We start from the raw sequence: 20108 nt of genomic DNA on the forward strand, positions 1-20108 counted from the left end.
TCTTAATTTCTCTTCCAGATTTTTCATCATTAGTGTATAGGAATTCCAGAGATTTCTGTGCATTAATTTTGTATCCTGCAACTGTACCAAATTCATTGATTAGCTCTCATAGTTTTCTGGTGGCATCTTTAGCATTCTCTATGTATACTATCATGTCATCTGCAAATAGTGACAGCTTTACTTCTTCTTTTCCAGTTTGTATTCCTTTTATTTCTTTTTCTTCCCTGATTGCTGTGGCTAGGACTTCCAAAACTATGTTGAATAATAGTGGTGAGAGTGGACATCCTTGTCTTGTTCCTGATCTTAGAGGAAATACTTTCAGTTTTTCACCATTGAGAATGATGTTTGCTCTAGGTTTGTCATATATGGCCTTTATTATGTTGAGGTAGGTTCCCTCTATGCCTACTTTCTGGAGAGTTTTTATCATAAATGGGTGTTGAATTTTTTCAAAAGCTTTTTCTGCATTTATTGAGATGGTCATATGGTTTTTCTTCTTCAATTTGTTAATATGGTGTGTCACATTGATTGATTTCCGTATATTGAAGAATCCTTGCATCCCTGGGATAAATCCGACTTGATCATGTTGTATGATCCTTTTAATGTGTTGTTGGATTCTGTTTGCTAGTATCTTGTTGAGGGTTTTTGCATCTATATTCATCAGTGATATTGGCCTGTAATTTTTTTTTTTTTTTTGTAGTATCTTTGTCTGGTTTTGGTATCAGGGTGATGGTGGCCTCATAGAATGAGTTTGGAAGTGTTCCTTCCTCTGCAATTTTTTGGAAGAGTTTGAGAAGGATGGCTGTTAGCTCTTCTCTAAATGTTTGATAGAATTCACCTGTGAAGCCATCTGGTCCTGGACTTTTGTTTGTTGGAAGATTTTTAATCACAGTTTCAGTTTCATTACTTGTGATTGGTCTGTTCATATTTTCTATTTCTTCCTGGTTCAGTCTTGGAAGGTTATACCTTTCTAAGAATTTGTCCATTTTTCCAGGTTGTCCATTTTATTGGCATAGAGTTGCTTGTAGTAGTCTCTTAGGATGCTTTATTTCTGTGGTGTCTGTTGTAACTTTTTCTTTTTCATTTCTAATTTCATTGATCTGAGTCCTCTCCCTCTTTTTCTTGATGAGTCTGGCTAGTGGTTTATCAATTTTGTTTATCTTCTCAAAGAAGCAGCTTTTAGTTTTATTGATCTTTGCTATTGTTTTCTTTGTTTCTATTTCATTTATTTCTGCTCTGATCTTTATGATTTCTTTCCTTCTGCTAACTTTGGGTTTTGTTTGTACTTCTTTCTCTAGTTCCTTTAGGTGGAAGATTACATTGTTTATTTGAGATTTTTCTTGTTTCTTGAGGTAGGCTTGTATTGCTATAAACTTCCCTCTTAGAACTGCTTTTGCTGCATCTCATAGGTTTTGGATCATCGTGTTTTCATTGTCATTTGTCTCTAGGTATTTTCTGATTTCCTCTTTGATTTCTTCAGTGATCTCTTGGTTATTTAGTAACGTATTGTTTAACCTCCATGTGTTTGTGTTTTTTACATATTTTTTCCCTGTAATTGCTTTCTAATCTCATAGCATTGTGGTCAGAAAAGATTCTTGATATGATTTCAATTTTCTTAAATTTACTGAGGCTTAATTTGTGACCCAAGATATGATCTACCCTGGAGAATGTTCTGTACGCACTTGAGAAGAAAGTGTGATCTGCTGTTTTTGGATGGAATGTCCTATAATTATCAGTTAAATCTATCTGGTCTATTGTGTCATTTAAAGCTTCTGTTTCCTTATTTATTTTCATTTTGGATGATCTGTCCATTGGTGTAAGTGAGGTGTTAAAGTCCCCCATTATTATTGTGTTCCTGTCGATTTCCTCTTTTATAGCTGTTAACAGTTGCCTTATGTATTGAGGTACTCCTATGTTGGGTGCATATATATTTATAATTGTTCTATCTTATTCTTGGATTGATCCCTTGATCATTATGTAGTGTCCTTCCTTGTCTCTTGTAACATTCTTTATTTTAAAGTCTATTTTATCTGATATGAGTATTGCTACTCCAGCTTCCTTTTGATTTCCATTTGCATGGAATATCTTTCTCCATTTCCTCACTTTCAATCTGTATGTGTCCCTAGGTCTGACGTAAGTCTCTTATAGACAACATATATATGGGTCTTGTTTTTGTATCCATTCAGGGAGCCTGTGTCTTTTGTTTGGAGCATTTAACCCATTTACATTGAAGGTAATTATCAATATGTATGTTCCTATTACCATTTTCTTAGTTGTTATGGGTTTGTTTTTGTAGGTCCTTTTCTTCTCTTGTGTTTCCCACTTAGAGAAGTTCCTTTAGCATTTGCTGTAGAGCTGGTTTGGTGGTGCTGAATTCTCTTAGCTTTTGCTTGTCTGCAAAGCTTTTGATTTCTCCATCAAATCTGAATGAGATCCTTGCCGGGTAGAGTAATCTTGGTTGTAGGTTCTTCCCTTTCATCACTTTAAATATGTCATGCCACTCCCTTCTGGCTTCTAGAGTTTCTCCTAAGAAATCAGCTGTTAACCTTATGGGAGTTCCCTTGTATGTTAATTGTCGTTTTTCCCTGTTGCTTTCAATAATTTTTCTTTGTCTTTAATTTTTGCCAACTTGATTACTATGTGTCTCGGCGTGTTTCTCCTTGAGTTTATCCTTCCTGGGACTCTCTGCCCTTCCTGGACTTGGGTGGCTATTCCCTTTCCCATGTTAGGGAAGTTTTCAACTATATTCTCTTGAAATATTTTCTCGGGTCCTTTCTCTCTCTCTTCTCCTTCTGAGACCCCTATGATGTAAATGTTGTTGCATCTAATGTTGTCCCAGTAGTCTCTTAGGCTGTCTTCATTTCTTTTCATTCTTTTTTCTTTATTCTGTTCCACAGCAGTGAATTCCACCATTCTGTCTTCCAGGTCACTTATCCGTTCTTCTGCCTTAGTTATTCTGCTATTGATTCCTTCTAGTGTTTTTTTCATTTCAATTATTGTATTGTTCATCTCTGTTTTTTTGTTCTTTAATTCTTCTAGGTCCTTGTTAACCATTTCTTGAGTCTTCTTGATCTTTGCCTCCATTCTTTTTCTGAGGTCCTGGATCATCTTCACTATCATTAATCTGAATTCTTTTTCTGGAGGGTTGCCTATCTCCACTGCATTTAGTTGTTTTTCTGGGGTTTTACCTTGTTCCTTCATTTGGTACATAGCCCTCTGCCTTTTCGTCTTGTCTGTCTTTCTGTGAATATGTTTTTTTTTTCCACAGGCTGCAGGATTGTAGTTCTTCTTGCTTCTGCTGTGTGCCCTCTGGTGGATGAGGCTATCTAAGAGGCTTGTGCAAGTTTCCTGATGGGAGGGACTGGTGGTGGGTAGAGCTGGCTGTTGCACTCATGGGCAGAGCTCAGTAAAACTTTAATCTGCTTGTCTGCTGATGGGTGAGGCTGGGTTCCCTCCCTGTTGGTTGTTTGGCCTGATGTGACCCAACACTTGAGCCTACCAGGGCTCTTTGGTGGGGCTGATGGCGGACTCTGGAAGGGCTCACACCAAGGAGTACTTCCCAGAACTTCTGCTGCCAGTGTCCTTGTCCCCACGGTGAGCCACAGCCACCCCCCGCCTCTGCAGGAGACCCTCCAACACTAGCAGGTAGGTCTGGTTCAGTCTCCTATGGGGTTACTGCTCCTTCCCCTGGGTCCCGATACGCACACTTCTTTGTGTGTGCCCTCCAAGAGTGGAGTCTCTGTTTTCCCCAGTCCTGTCGAAGTCCTGCAGTCAAATCCCGCTAGCCTTCAAAGTCTGATTCTCTAGGAATTCCTCCTCCCATTGCTGGACCCCCGAATTGGGAAGCCTGACATGGGGCTCAAAGCCTTCACTCCAGTAGGGGGACTTCTGTGGTATAAGTGATCTCCACTTTGTGAATCACCCACCCAGCAGTTATGGGATTTGATTTTATTGTGATTGCACCCCTCCCACCATCTCATTGTGGCTTCTCCTTTGTCTTTGGATGTGGGGTATCTTTTTTGGTGAGTTCCAGTGTCTTCCTGTCAATGATTGTTCAGCAGTTAGATGTGATTCCGGTGCACTTGTAAGAGGGAGTTAGAGCACGTCCTTCTACTCCTCCATCTTGAACCAATCTCAGGTTAGATAATTTCTAAAGGTTCTTCATGTTCTAAGATTCTATGAGACTGTTCTATGTGAAATACCTTGAAATCAAGAACCAGTTTAACCTGAGGTTTCTTTCCATCCTAGATAGAAGAATCTGAGAACATTTGTCCTCATATGTAACAGTGGCATATAAAGGAATATAACTTTTTAGGAAAGTCGTTTGACTGTGTATCCAGAGCCATAAAAATGTTTACACCACCTTGACCTCGAAATTTCATTTCTGAGGATCTAACCTAAAGAAAAAATCCAATTATTTAAGAATGCCAAGGGAACAGTTGTTTTCATAGTATTTTATTGAGGTAAATGGCATATCCTTAATGTTCAAAAATAAGGGAATAGTTAAGTAAGTGGTAAATAGTAAATCCACTTAATGGAACATCATGAACCCATAAAAATAAAAATTATAAAGCTGCTGATCCCATCATACTTGAAGTGACTTGAAGTGGTTATGGCACTGTGTATACAATCAGACAGTACAGAGATACTCTTAGGTCATAGAATCTTGAGTTTGCTTTCTGACTCTGCCCCTGGTTATGACTTTAGACAAATTGCCTTATTCTTCAAAGCCTCAATTTTCTTATTTATTTAAAAATATATATATAATTTGGTTTGTTATGAAAATGAGATTAAATAATACCTGTAAGGTGCTTAGTGTTGTGCTTGACAGACAGCTGACCTTCAATAGGTATTGTCTATTGTTGTATATTATGTAATATTGTATAGAAAACATTCCTCTTATTATTAGTATTATGATAGGCAGAACAATGCCCTAAAGATGTGCATGTCCTAATCCCAAGATCCAGATCTTATATGGCAAAAGGGACATTGCAGATGTGATTAAGTTAAAGATTTTAACATGAGGAGATTATCCTGAGATACCTGGCTGGGCCCAATCTCATCACATGGGTTTTTAAAATCAGAGAAGCTTTCCTGGATGTGTACAGGGGATGATAGAACTATAGAAAAATGGTCAAAGATATGCAATATTGGCTTTTAAGATGGAGAAGGTGGGCCACAGCTAAGGAATGTGGGTGGTCTCTAGAAGCCACGGTGGGCAAGGAAATGGATTCTCCTCTACAGCATCCAGAAGGAACCCAGCCCTGCCAACACCGTGATTTTAGCCCAGGGAGACCTAGGTCTGATTTCTAACTTGAAAAGATAATATATTTGTGATGTGTTACCATCAAGTTTATGGTAATTTGTTACAACAGCAATAGAAAACTAATACAGGTGTATTATATACCTACTAAGAATAGCTGACATTAATACTACTACTAATTAGTATTGAATAGTTACAACATTAAAGACATTGCCCACAAAGACATTGAAGTCCACAAAGATGTGAGTGACATTGTCACTTCTCTAAGGAAGTTCACACACTTTAACACGATATTTAATAATATATTAAATACTAATGTTATTTTATAAATAATACTATAGTAATTTTGGTATTCTGAGTGATTATCATTGAATTCCTTAAAAACAAATAAACTTAAAGAACTCTAAATCTATTATTCTCAAAAACCTTGGGTTAATGATTTGCTTAGAGCAGACTTAGAGAATTCAGGACTGAAAGATACTGCTGTAAGCAAAAAAAGTTAAGACAACCTTCATTTCTGACCACAGTATTTGTAATACATGACTCCTGTCTGCCCAGAAAAGGAAATTTGGGGGTATGTTGTCTACAGTCTGCTCAGATGATGTGTTTTTTTGGTTTGTTTCAGAAATCCTTTCATTATCTTAGTCACAGGTTGGCGCTTTAGACATTTTGCCAACATAAAGTTTATTATATGTAAGATTTCTTCCAAAATAGAAAAGCACTCAGAAAGAGGTCAGGGGAGAAAAATAGCTTTTCTTCCCCCAAATATTATTCTAAATCTAAAATTAAGCTTTCAAAATGTTTCCTTGTATAGGTTACACATTAAGAAGAGTTTGAATGTGTTCTCTCAATCCATGTGGATTGAAAGTTGTTAGACTATGGAAATTCTTACTGAAGAAGAAAAGTGAGAGGTAGACAGTTTATTAAAAATGCAATAGTAACCAATAATAATCAGAAAGAAGCAGGAACTGAAGCTGTGCAAACCTCCCTCAGGATGGAATCATCCACCTGTCTCTATAGCCCAGTAACTGCCTTTTGCCAACATGCACTCGGCAAGTGGGTTTGCTGGTGAGAATACAGTCGAGATCCTGTTCCCTACCTCCCCCTCCCACAGTTTGCTGATTTCTAATCACGCTAGACTGATTCACGAGGAAAAGTAAAGATGTGAGGCCAATTCATGACATCAAGTCAGATTCTACCTGTTTCCCCTTACCTCACCAGATCCTAGCACTTTTCCCAAGAAGTGAATCGTGAGAGCTGACAGGATTTACTCTTTATAAATCTACACACAGAACCATGCCATCAATTTTCCTTTCTCTTCAATCGTGTGCCTTTCCTTTTCAGAAAGTGATATTAAGCTTTTAAATCTTTATAATGATTATCCTTCTATTATGACTAAACTTTACTGGGCCCTTGTTCTCACTTTCTCTTTATTGTCTTTAGATGCCTGAGCTTCAACCAGGACTACCTGACTGGTTGTTTTTGTCACTGTGAAGATTTCAGCTAACGGTTTAGTAATCAATTGTGCATCATCAAAGTCAAGTAGATAATCACACAACTCCAAGCCTCAGACATAATTTTCAACTTATTTTTTAAAGGTTCTTTTATCAGTTTGCATTCATAGCTCTGAAAATTGCAAAAAAAAAATCACTGTGTACTCTCACCCCACTCACCCCACTCTCTTCTTAATATTTCTAATAGAGCTGCATGAAATACAACAACCTTTGTTTTGCAGTCTTCTTTTCCATTTTATTTATGTATAAACATGACTGTAAAGTTTTTATTTTTTAAGCAATACTGTGGTTAGTAACATAAAAATATAACACATTACACATTAGAAAAAGAATATTTTACAGTCTCTATTATGTATAGTAATTTTTTTAAAAAGCTCTAAGTTGAAGAAATGAAAATATGAGAAAAATATTCATGAAAGGGAATATGGCTGAGGAATTGTGTTCCTTTAGGACTTGTAAGAATAAACATATTTCAGTACAAAACTTCTGTTCCTCTTTTAAAGTTTTGGAAGAAAGTGGAACTATTATCTTATGTTAAAATACTTGGTAAGTGAGTTATCAATATAATCTTTTTCTCAGTAAAAAATGCTATTCTGTGGCATTTGGAAAAATAATCTGCCTTCTACTCCAATGATGGACAGTTCTGGTTATTAGAACATTTCTTCCTTCTGTAGAGTTGAAATCTCCACATGGTAATTTTTATCTATTGATTTAGCTCTGTTCTCTAGAGATACAAAGAATAAATCTAATTCTTCACTCAAAAATTAATAATAATCTGCTTTAAAGACACAGTTTAAAATTTTAAAGGTCATGAAGGCCCAATTAAAAAGAGGAATAATTGTGAAAAACTGTTCAAGCCTACTTTTAATCAAACAAATGAAAATTTAAATCACAGCAAGGTGATATTGTTTAACATTTATTAGAGCATCCCGAATTTTAAATAATAGTAATGTACCTAATGTTTGTAAGAATTTGGTTAAACTACTCTCTCCAGTGGCTGTTCATGGAATGAATTAGTACAAATATTCTGGAAACAATTTGTCAGACATTATAAGAACCATTAAAAATTTGCTCCAGTAAACTATTCCTTGAAATTTGTCATCAAAAAAATCCAAAAGAAAGAAAAAAATTGAATACTCAAAGATGTCTTTGCAGGCTTAAGTGTAATGCCAAAAAATTTAAAAAAAACACCTAAATTCCACCATTCCAACAGGGAATGATCCTATGGTATAAACACAAGGCATTTATACCTTAACTGAGAAGGAAGCTTCAACCATTTAAAATTACAATTAAAAACCTAGGCAGCAATACAGAAAACGTTTACATTTACTATGATTACAACTGTATAAAGTTATGGATTTCTATGGCACAGACACATGCATCCAAATGAAATACAGTTGATTTATTTCAAAGGGGTAAATTGAGATTGCGAGAGTTTTGTATGTGTGTGTGTGTGTGTGTGTTTTCTTTTCCTGTCAATGTTATATCATTTGTGCTTTTAAACAATGAAAAACTGAGGTTTGGGGGAAAATACCTTTTCAGAATGAAGCAGTTGTGGTAGATAATTAGGGAGCACACTAAAAACTTCTACCTAAACAAACTTTCCTGCATTAAAGTATATATATTTATTTTCAAAAAAAGAGAAGTCCATATAAACATATAACAATGATTCTCCCAACCGTTTAAAATGGATCTTAACTTATTCCATGCAAACTCCAAGGGGCCAGTGAGTATATCCAGCGTCTGTCTTTCGTTAGGTTACACAGTAAACTCCGCCACTGTTTCTGGAGATGTGCTCTACATTGCCGGACAGCCACGGTACAATCATACAGGCCAGGTGGTCATCTACAGGATGGAGGATGGAGACATCAGGATTCTCCAGACACTCCATGGAGAACAGGTAAACTTCAAAATCGTTGTTTTCAATTAATCCATTCACACTCTATCTATGTAAATTGAACTGTCTGTTGTCCTAAACTTTTAAAAAACAGTACCCCCATATTCAACATGCACTGTGAACAGGGCCCCATGTTAAGTTCCTTGGAGGAATCTAAAGTGTCTGTGTCTTTGGCGTCAGTAATATTTCAGCTGGATGGAGGTAGGTGTAGGATGTGTAGATAATGATGTAGATACAGATGTACAAACATATACACAAGCAAAGAAATCTAAAACATTAATAAGCATGAAAGTGCCAGGGCCACAGACAGTAAATTCAGAACATAGATTCTTTTAAGCTAGGATGGTACAGAAAGTCTTAATAAGAGATAAAATGTGGGCTAGTCTAGAAGAAAGACAGAATGTAGATAGGTAGAAAGCACAATGAAAGAGCCAGTGGGGCCCAACTGTGTGAGGTTTTGAATGGTAGACTAAGGAGTTTGGATTTTCCCCTGGAGGTGATGGGAAATAATTTGTAATGTGTAAAGTCAGAGAATTCTCATTAGATAATATTGAATATTAAAAGTCGTTTAAGAAATTATATATGCAATATGCAAACATAAGTATATATAAGTCTTTTTTAAACTGAAAGAAACATCTGTGCTGTTGTTGGTTATTATTAAATGGTGATAATTTGGGTAATTTTTATTCCTTTCTTCATAGTTTTCTGCATTTTCCAGGTATTCTAGAATGAGATTTTATTCTACATTCCTCATAGGATGGGGGCGTTCTTGGGCTTCACTAAACATTCCAACTCACTAGACTACCCCCCCCAACACACACTCACACAAACTACTCAGAAGGGCAGGGCAGCACCGGCCTCCCTCCCCTGTAGGAGCCCTGGAAGCAACCCAGCACAGCAGCACAGCTGAGGTGCCAAGAGACAGACACTTAAAGCAGGTGCAGGAGCTGCCCTGGCTTTAAAGCCCTACAGGAGCCAACATCTTTTATAACAGCACCATAGACATAGCTTCCCTGGGTCCTGCTAAAGGCATGCAGTTAGAAGAGTCACTGCAATCTAGGAAGCCCAAAATATGTTATCTCCATCGGATGTTTATAGTTCCACCCAGCCTAAATGCAATGTTCCAATCAGAGATTTTTTTCACCACACTCCATGTTGCTAAGTGTTATAGCTGAATATGATGATCATATTTCCAGGGGGACAGAGTTAGAATAAGCCAAAGGTCAGATTCTCTTTTACCAGCTGAGGGGGTGTTATTAGCCCTTTGACAACATTTATAGTCAGAAAATGCATAAACAATAAAAAACAAGGCTTTTGTTGGAGCTGAAGGATGAGGCGAGAAGAACCTGAAATGGTAGATCAACAATAAAAATAGAAAAGGAAGGGATGTGGCAGACAGAAATAAGGAAGAATTGACAAGATTGTAAAAGAAACCATTTGGATGACATCTTAGGCCCATTATCACTCTATTGATTGTCTCTAAGACAGGAAGTGTAAAATTTTGTGAAAAAAATTGCTTATGAACGCTTGAGGAGAGTATCACGAATAATGTAAATCATGAGTGATTTGAGTTTCAAGCCTGGGAGTCTGGGAGAAAGGGCGCCATGATTAGAATGTCAGCAACTCATAAAAACAAAAGTAAACAAATGGGACCTAATGAAACTTAAAAGCTTTTGCAAAGCAAAGGAAACTACAATCAAGATGAAAAGACAACCCTCAGAATGGGAGAAAATATTTGCAAACGAATCAACGGACAAAGGATTAATCTCCAAAATATAGAAGCATGCAGCTCAACATTAAAAAACAAACAACCTAATCAAAAATGAGCAGAAGACCTAAATAGACATTTCTCCAAAGAAGACATACAGATGGCCAAGAAGCATAGGAAAAGCTGCTCAACATCACTAATTATTAGAGAAATGCAAATCAAAACTACAATGAGGTATCACCTCACACCAGTTAGGATGGGCATCATCAGAAAATCTACAAACAACCAATGCTGGAGAGGGTGTGGACAAAAGGGAACCCTCTTGCACTGCTGGTGAGAATGTAAATTGATACAGCCACTATGGAGAACAGTATGGAGGTTCCTTAAAAAACTAAAAATAGAATTACCATATGACCCAGCAATCCCACTACCGGGCATGTACCCAGAGAAAACCATAATTCAAAAAGACACATGCACCCCAATGTTCATTGCAGCACTATTTATAATAGCCATGTCATGGAAGCAACCCAAATGCCCATCGACAGACGAATGGATAAAGAAGATGTGGTACATATATACAATGGGATATTACTCAGCCATAATGAGGAACAAAATTGGGTTATTTGTAGAGACATGGATGGATCTAGAGACTGTCATACAGAGTGAAGTAAGTCAGAAAGAGAAAAACAAATATATTAACGCATATATGTGAAACCTAGAAAAATGGTACAGATGAACCGGTTTTCAGGGCAGAAATTGAGACACAGATGTAGAGAACAAATGTATGGACACCAAGGGGGGAAAGCAGAGGTGGGTGGGGGTGGGGGTGTGCTGGATTGGGCGATTGGGATTGACATGTATACACTGATGTGTATAAAATGGATGACTAATATGAACCTGCTGTATAAAAAAATAAATGAAATAAAATTCAAAAATTCAGAAAAAAAAAAGAATGTCAGCAACTCAAGCAGTTTAGATATTTTTTAAATGGTGTTTGGTTTTAGACATGTTTTCTGTAACAGTGAGCACAAATCCAAATGGTTGCAGGTGGCAGGGAGGTAAACAAATAAAAAAGCTGCTGGACAGAAGACAATAGAAAGTGGGAACCATGGGCTGGGCAGCTTGTGAACCATCCATGGGCTTAGCCCCTGCTCAGCTTCAGTCGGCTATTGCCATGTGGGAATGAAGACCCAATATTGCCAGATCTTACAGCATTTTATTTAACATTTGTAATTAATTCAACCTAAAAGCAAAGACCTTTTAAACTTTTCATAAGCCTGTGAGAAAAGGACATTCAAAAAATCAGTGTCTGGCAGCTGTCTGGCAATCTGTAGAAATGTAGAACTGGGAGTCTTGAGAAGGAAGATGGAGTGCATTTGCCATTTGAGATAGTGGGAATTGGTAGGGGAGAATTGATCATCTAAAAGAAGGGAATGGTTGCAGGCCTGAACTCAGGGGAGGCCAAAATCTAGGGAATGGAAGGAGAGAAAGGAGCCAGCAAAATGGAAAGAAAGAATGGTCTGTGATACAGTGGCAGAATCAGAAGAGCAAAAGTAAAGTCATGGAAGACGACAGGAAATTTCAAGGATAAAATTATACAGCACGTCGAATATCAGACACAGGTCAACATTTGAGAAAGTTATTGCACTTGGATGATGAAGCACAAGTACCCTGGATTTCCCTAAAATTCATCCCTATCATTAAAGAGAAAATACAGTCCTGCTAGAGGATGGTCCCCCAGCAATCCTTTTATATTTCTCTATCTCTCATAGCTGCTGGGACAAGACTTAGCGATTTTGTTGAGTAGACAGTCTTCTAAGACTCTAAGGTGAAATATGTTGCCCCAGTGTTCCGAGATAATTCAGTTCCTCATGGTGTATTTAAACATATACTGAAGCCATTCAGGAATGCCTTCTATTGTTTATTTCATTTATTTCCTTAAAAAATTGTTGTATTATTACTGATCTTTTCTGATTTGTGGAGAAGAGAGGTTAGGGTGAAATACAGAGGAAATCCTTTCTCTTATTCTCAAGTTACAGAATCTATGACAACTGCTCATCCCCCAGGATGGACCTAATATTCATTAGCTTCATGCAAGAGCAAATAAAGAGCTCTCAGGTAGCATTGGTTTCTATATTTCATTTCCTTTGTCATCTGACTCCCAAACACTCTTCTCAATTGGTATAAGTAAGAGAAATGCAGGTTTTTAGTTTCCTTGAGAATTTCTGATGTTCATCAGACTGTTTTGTTCTGTTTTGTCTTGTGTCCTAGATCGGTTCCTACTTTGGAAGTGTTTTGACGACAGTTGACATTGATAAAGATTCTAATACTGACATTCTTCTAGTCGGGGCTCCTATGTTCATGGGAACAGAGAAGGAGGAACAAGGAAAAGTGTACATCTATGCTCTGAATCAGGTAATGGTAACCGTAACCTGATAACTTTGGTCAAAATCTGGGAGAATCTTTCTTTCTTAAAATTTCAATTAATAATGTTGTTCTAATTTTTCACTTGCTTCGGCAAAAGGAGCAAAGAAGCTTTCAGGGCCAGCCTACCTCACTAACTCCTGTCTCTAAACGAACATTTAGAATTCTGGTAAAGTAGTTCAAACTGTTAGATATTTTCTGCTTGTAAATGTGAACTTTTTAAAGAGTATATAGAATAAAGATAAATAAATCTCACTAAATTGCTAAATTCACAGGCAACCATTCATGAGCTGTGGTCTAGAGGTGGGGCACATTAACAGTTCAAGCTCTATGCGTGTGTGTGTGTGTGTGTGTGTGTGTGTGTGTGTGTGTGTGTGTAAAGGGGGAAGGGGGAGAGACTGTGGAGAAGCAGTGACTTTTAAGGCAGTGACACCAAAGACTTTGAGCAAACTGCTATGGTCTTTGGAATACTTCACTCTGCTACAGTGAGATTTTGTTTTTCTGATCCTAACTTTAGACATCATTTGCTAAGCAAAATAATTCTTGATTTCTTCATTAGAAGAATTTTTTGATGTTTACAGCAAAGTTGGGATGTATCTATTTAGCTTGTTAAATTATTAGAGTCTTTCCCATATTAATTATTTTAAATCATAAATTACATACCTTTCTTCTTATCATCTTTTTGATTCCTCCTGTCAACATTTTTTTGCCCCTGTGCTGTTTTTCCCTTTTTTCCCAAGAAAATCTGTTCCTGTTCATCATTGCTAGCACTTGCCATCCTTTATAGGGGAGAATAGAGAGAGACTTTTCCAAAAAGCACAGTAATGGGTGAAGAAAGGATAGTGACACGAATTGAGGATTTTAAAATTCAGCTCTTCAGCTTTAAAAAGCTGCTGTGAGTTACGTACTCACTTGATTACATTAAAAGGAGAATCCATTAAAGTCCTCAGTACATCATCTTTCCCACCCTGCTACAGTCTGTTCTTTGAAATCTCTAACTTTGCTCTCAGATAGACACACTTTTTAAGAAATTTTACAGACTTTACCATTGAGGTACAAATGGTTTTTAGTAGCGCTGATTTAGTATGTACTTAGAAACTTCGCTCTGCTGTAGTAATGACAGAAATCCATAAGTATCCTGTTTATCTTTCTTCCAGACAAGGTTTGAATATCAAATGAGCCTGGAACCCATGAAGCAGACTTGCTGTTCGTCTCTGAAGCACGATTCATGCACAAAGGAAAACAAAAATGAACCATGTGGGGCTCGTTTTGGAACAGCTATTTCTGCTGTGAAAGACCTCAATCTTGATGGATTTAATGACATCGTGATAGGAGCACCCCTGGAAGATGATCATGGGGGAGCTGTGTACATTTATCATGGAAGTGGCAAGACTATAAGGGAAGAGTATGCACAAGTAAGAAGTTAAATCTACAGATTCTTTTATTTAATTATAATTTAGTGTAGCAGGAGTGGATGTTACTGCAATACAACAGTGGTGTATTGTCATACAATCAGTGGCAATATATGGGTTTTTTTAGCTTTATTATTCATTGAGATAACATTGGTTTATTATATTACACATATATTTCTGATTCTGTGATTCTTGCCCTTAAGTGATAAGTGGGTTCAATACCAATGTCTTGCTTCATGAGTTATTTAATTTTTTTCCTCTGTCTCTTGGGAAACTAGATTTCTAATTCTTTCTTTATAGAAGAATTACTTGTAATTTTATTCTTTTATCTAGTTTTTTTTTTTTTTTCTGCTGTTATTTGCCTTGTCTCCATGACCTGATCTTTTGAAATGGTAAAAAAAGCAAAACAGGGGCTTCCCTGGTGGCGCAGTCGTTGAGAGTCCGCCTGCCGATGCAGGGGACACGGGTTTGTGCCCCAGTGCGGGAAGATCCCACATGCCACGGAGCTGCTGGGCCCATGAGCCATGCCCGCTGAGGCTGCGCGTCCAGAGCCTGTGCTCCACAAAGGGAGAGGCCACAACAGTGAGAGGCCCGTGTACCACAAAAAAAAAAAAAAAAAAAAGCAAAACGAAAGAACGCTTTTTAACAATGCTATTTAACATCTATAGTGTGCCTGATCATAATCAGAGGATACCCCTTTCTGAGTAAGAGAACAATAATTACATGATTTAGCCAATAAAGGAGATGAAATTGTTTTTATATTCAATACCCATGTTTTAATAATAAAATCACATTAAGTTTATATTTATGAATTAAATTGGTATATTTTCATCAAATAAATTTGGGCTTCTGAAGGTTTATAATTTTCTCCCAAGTAATCCCTCTTGGAAAAAAAAAATCTGAATAATTAAATTTAACCTGCAGGGGATTTCTTTTGTTCTTGTTTTAAATTTATTGTCAGTTAATGGCTCTAATACATAAATGTAACTTTTTCCTACATGAGAAAAATGTCCATTTACAGAAGTGTTTCATGCATTATAGAAGTAAAAGAGTTTAAAGGAATTCTTCTAATGTAGTTGTCTGTTTTTACGTAACCATAGTTAATTAGGCATTGAACAGCTACTTGTAAACAAAATAGAATTCACTACTTTTCTAGCTTACATAACATGAAAAGAAAATCAGAACATCAATTATTTCTCTTTACAGTTGATTGTTCTTCGGTTCTGTTGTCAATAGAATTCTCAAAATATATTCATGTCTTGCGAAGTTGTGCTTAATTTTTCATAAAGTCATAATGACCTTAATAGTGAAACAACAAAATAAAGGGCATATTTCCATAATGACACTGCTATCCATTTAATAAGTGATTTGCTTCTGTTAAAAATCTTCATGGTTTTTTGTAACTGGAAATAGGCTGTATTCACTATGGGGGCATGATGGAATCAGGAACTGAAGGAAGGAGTTTCTTGTGCTCTACCCCTTTATTCATTCAGTTTCAATCCCTCACATTTAATGGAGTGGCATTTGCAGTAGAAAAAGAAGGATTTTTAAATCATTAGTAAGTAGACTAGATTGCCATAAGCAATTAATTTTGTAAAATGGTGGTAAATCAAGGTGCAGCTTTAAGCAACAAAAACAATAAAGAATATTAGAGTTGAGTTTGTTTAATTATTGGCAAAATGCTTTCCCAAGGATAGGTGAGGATGTGCTCATTCATTTCCATGGTAACTAGAGGTGCTGCTTGTGTATGGAATGGTCCAGAATCAAACTGAATCAAGTCCTCCAGCAACAGTGGGGCTGATAACTCCTGATTTTTTTGCTGAAAAAATAAGGAAATAATTTCCACTGAACCACAAACATTTAAGCATGAAAAATGTTTCCATCTGGTTTGCCTTATTTTGCTTCTTATTTTATGATATTTAAGTGGAAAAACAGGAGGATAAGGAGATCCCGAGTTTAGGGTGTGTCTGTCAGTCGGGTTTCCCTGCCATCAGGTTCTATTAAAATATTATCAGCTTGAACCCAAGCTAAGTCAGGAAGTACAGATGTCAAACATATTATGTGTGGTAATGTGCACAGATCAGTCTTCGAGAACTCCATATTCATTGTGCCTTCCCAACATTGTGGATACATATGAATGAAACTGAGTCTATTATGCTCTTGACTTTCAGAACCACTTTTGACAGACAGTAAAGATTGCATATTGAAAAATGTATTTGATAGCATGTATTATTTATACCCAGCCTCAAAGTTCAGTGAACCCCAAACTGACCCTAGGATAATTTTGTACTCCCCCTCTTGCTTGTATGCTGTGTTTACAGCACCTTTAAATATCTCTGTGTAATGGAATTGAACAGGAACTAGAAAGTAGAGCCAACTACTCATAATGTTTTCCTTGAGGATTGGACAAGATGACGTTATTATAATATTTTCCCCTCTCCCTGGTGTCAATAACCCTGAAATGATTTTGTCTGCACTATAAAAAGAATATCCTTTGGGAATATCTGAGTAATTCCTCTTGTCTCCACATGAGGGGCCTCTTGGGCAGGTTTCCAAAAGATCTCTAATTTTAATTTTTTGTTAACCAATCCAAGTTCTCAGATTTATTTGAAATTGTTTTTGAAGAGACTCTTCTGACATTAAAAAACTCTCTGCTGGGATTTTCACAGCGTATTCCATCAGGGGGAGATGGCGAGACACTGAAATTTTTTGGCCAGTCTATCCACGGAGAAATGGATTTAAATGGTGACGGTCTGACTGATGTCACTATTGGGGGCCTTGGTGGTGCTGCCCTCTTCTGGTATGTATTTGAATAACATCCAATTAATATGATAATATTTTCCAAACAGTTCCAGAGCTCAGAGTATGATAAGAATTTATATACCAAATGTCTGTTTCTTTTTGTGCTCCATTATTCAGATAAAAATTATGCAGTTTGGGAATCTGAGAAGTTGATAAATCTTAAAAATAGAGAAACCATATTAAAGGAACAAATAGAATCAACACTTAATTGGGGTATCTATTATGTAATTGTCACTAAGATAAGTATTCTGCTTGGAGGGAAGCATAGGGGAAAAGTGAGCCTCATACAGGATGTATATAAACAAGAAACTTTCCCTAAATTTAAGTTACTTACAAGCTTTTAGCTCTTCATTCATTTACCTAACACATAGAACTAGACATTTGTGCACCATTGTCTGATTATGTTTACATTGTTGGTCAAGCACAGAAGCATCTACAGTAATATCTTTTCTCAGCCTTTAAAATGCCTGCATCCCCAAATTAGTTTCAGTTAACTGTAAAATCCTCATCAATCGTCAGATATATTCATTAATACCATTTTATTAATCAATTAACTTATTAATAAAATTATTAATTAATAGCATTAATAACTAGCTTTAACTAGTTAATAAGACATGACTTCAAGAAGGTTCTATTTGAAAAAATGTGACTAAAAAATGTCAATAACCTTAACGAGAAATTTGTGTGATAATTTTGAAATATGTTGCAAACTTTGTTAAGACATATAAAGGAAGGATTTAATAAATAAAAAAATATTTATGCCATGTGCCTCAATGGAAAGTCCACATGTTGATTCTTTCAAATTAATCATTAGTTTAGTGCAATTCAGATAGTCTTTTGCCAAACTTTATGTAGAAGGATAGTAAAGAAAATTGTGAAAGAGGTGAAGATAGAGACTGGAAAATATGACTTTGTCATAATTTAAGATAATCCTTGAGAACTAATGGTCAAGTAAAAGTTGTACACTAAACTATACAGAGTAACCATTGTGTTTTTTAAAAAATATTTTTAACTGTACAGTAGAGGGAAAGGAAAACTGAAAGGTGATGCCTAGGAGGGGAGAATGCTGGGCAGCAATGGCTGTGACTTTCGGGGGAGCCCACCCGAAACCAAGGCTCCAGACCAGAAGTCACCAGTTTCGGGAACAAAGAGAACATTTAGTTTTTGTTCGAACTGTTAATCCTGGATTAATTCATTAAGATAATCTTTACCCAGGAATATTTATTGTATTCACCCCTGTATATTAAAAAATATACATACGTTTTTTTGTTTTGTTTTTTGCGGTATGCGGACCTCTCACTGCTGTGGCCTCTCCCATTGCAGAGCACAGGCTCTGGACGCTCAGGCTCAGCGGCCATGGCTCACGAGCCCAGCCGCTCCGCGGCATGTGGGATCTTCCTGGACCGGGGCATGAACCCGTGTCCCCTGCATCGGCAGGTGGACTCTCAACCACTGCGCCACCAGGGAAGCCCAAAAAATATACATACGTTTTAAGGACGATTTTTATTCTCCAGTTTTGTCTCAAGGGCTTCTTACAAAGCCCTGAAAACTTGTTTCTGGACTTTCCTGTCCCCAGTCAAGGCTTTATCATCGAGGGGCCAGAATGACAGACTTGGGTCCCTGTTGTCGCCCAGCAAAATGGACTAAACCAGTATACTGCAACGTGAAGACCAAGATTTTCAATGCTGAAGGAGGCATTGAGAGTGGATATGGATGGCAGGTGATAAACATAGGCCCACCCAGCAGTCAGGGACATCCAGGAGCAGATGGGAGAACCCCATCCTGTGGGTAGACTGAGCCACAGACGCTGTGAAGATCTGCATGGGGCAGAGAGGAGATGTGGGTAGGGGAGTGGTCAAGGCAGCCTCATGCCCAGAGGATCCAAACTTCCAAGCAGGAAACTAGACACGCTCATTCATTCATTCGTTGCTGGTGAAACAGTAAACTGGTTAAAACGCATTAGCAGGCATTTGTCACTGAAGTGTTAAAAAGCCTTAAAATGTTCATACTTTTTCATTTTACCTGCTAATAATTTTTTAAAGATATAGTCTATGGTTAAAGATGTGTGGTCTTTAGAGTAATCACAGTGCTGTAGGTTATAGATATTTTTTTGAAGAAGGTAAGATAAATATCCAGTAAGAGAGGTTTGAGTAACTAGATTATGGTTCATGCATATGTTGGAATCGTATACTGCCATTAACAATAATGTTCTCAGAAAAATAGAAATATTGGAAGGTTGTTTATTATATTATGTTTTTAAAGTACTTATGCTTGTATATGTATATGGGCCAGTGTGTGTGTGTGTGTGTGTGTGTGTGTGTGTGTGTGTGTGTGTATACTTATGCATGTATGTGTGTGTATGCGTCTCTCTCTATACAGACGTACATATATATGTATATGAATGGTGATTATTGTTGAATGATAGAATTACAACTGATTTGTATTTTCTTTGTTTCCTTTACTATATTTTCATATTTTCTATGTGTAAATTGTTTTAAAAGAAAAATAACTATAATTTTTCTTTTCAAACGCAAAAGCATAAGCAGGGACCTATGTATTCACAAGATACCTAGCTCTAAAGAGCCAGTCTGGTTACAAGGCAGAAACCAGATAACGGTGTTCAACAATTATGCTGGCTTTATTCTAAGGCATTAGCGTCAAGCTCCGTATACCCTGCCTAATTTTGTATTACTCTGCTCTCACTTCAGATTACTGGAAATCACTGGGCTTTGGAACTAAAAAGACTGGGTTTAAAATCCCAATTTTGCCCTCTGAACAGCTTTTGACCTTGGATAAAATATACTTGATCTCTCAGAGCCTCAGTTATCTCACATATGAAAGAGAGATAATAACATGTCTTGTTATGAAAGTTAATTTAAAATTTAAATGAATAATAAATAGCGTGTGTGCCTAGCACAGCGCTTCAAATGCTATTCTGCTTCTCCTTCTCAGAAACAGGGACAAGGCTGAACCTACAAGAAGAACAGACAAGTATTAATAGTGCAGAAACGATGTCCAGGGGCCTCTGGACTCTTTCCAGATTGGGAGCAAACTCAAAAGTGCCGAAAATATGGTTTTGGTTCTAAGGTTG

At 37.0% G+C, this 20108-nt stretch overlaps 1 protein-coding gene across 4 annotated transcripts in view; it reads left to right on the forward strand.

Moving 5' to 3' along the window:
• ITGA1 (integrin subunit alpha 1) overlaps positions 1-20108 on the forward strand; it is a 172453-nt gene that overhangs the window by 113104 nt on the left and 39241 nt on the right. For all 4 annotated transcript variants that reach the window (XM_030881965.3, XM_060295761.2, XM_060295763.2 and 1 more), the window contains exons 12-15: positions 8532-8674; positions 12651-12794; positions 13961-14218; positions 16885-17015. In XM_030881965.3, coding sequence (XP_030737825.1) covers positions 8532-8674; positions 12651-12794; positions 13961-14218; positions 16885-17015 — 676 coding nt within the window. The remainder of the gene's footprint in view (positions 1-8531; positions 8675-12650; positions 12795-13960; positions 14219-16884; positions 17016-20108) is intronic.

This window comes from Globicephala melas, chromosome 3, assembly GCF_963455315.2.
Source record: "Globicephala melas chromosome 3, mGloMel1.2, whole genome shotgun sequence".
Classification (NCBI taxonomy): Eukaryota; Metazoa; Chordata; class Mammalia; order Artiodactyla; family Delphinidae; genus Globicephala; species Globicephala melas.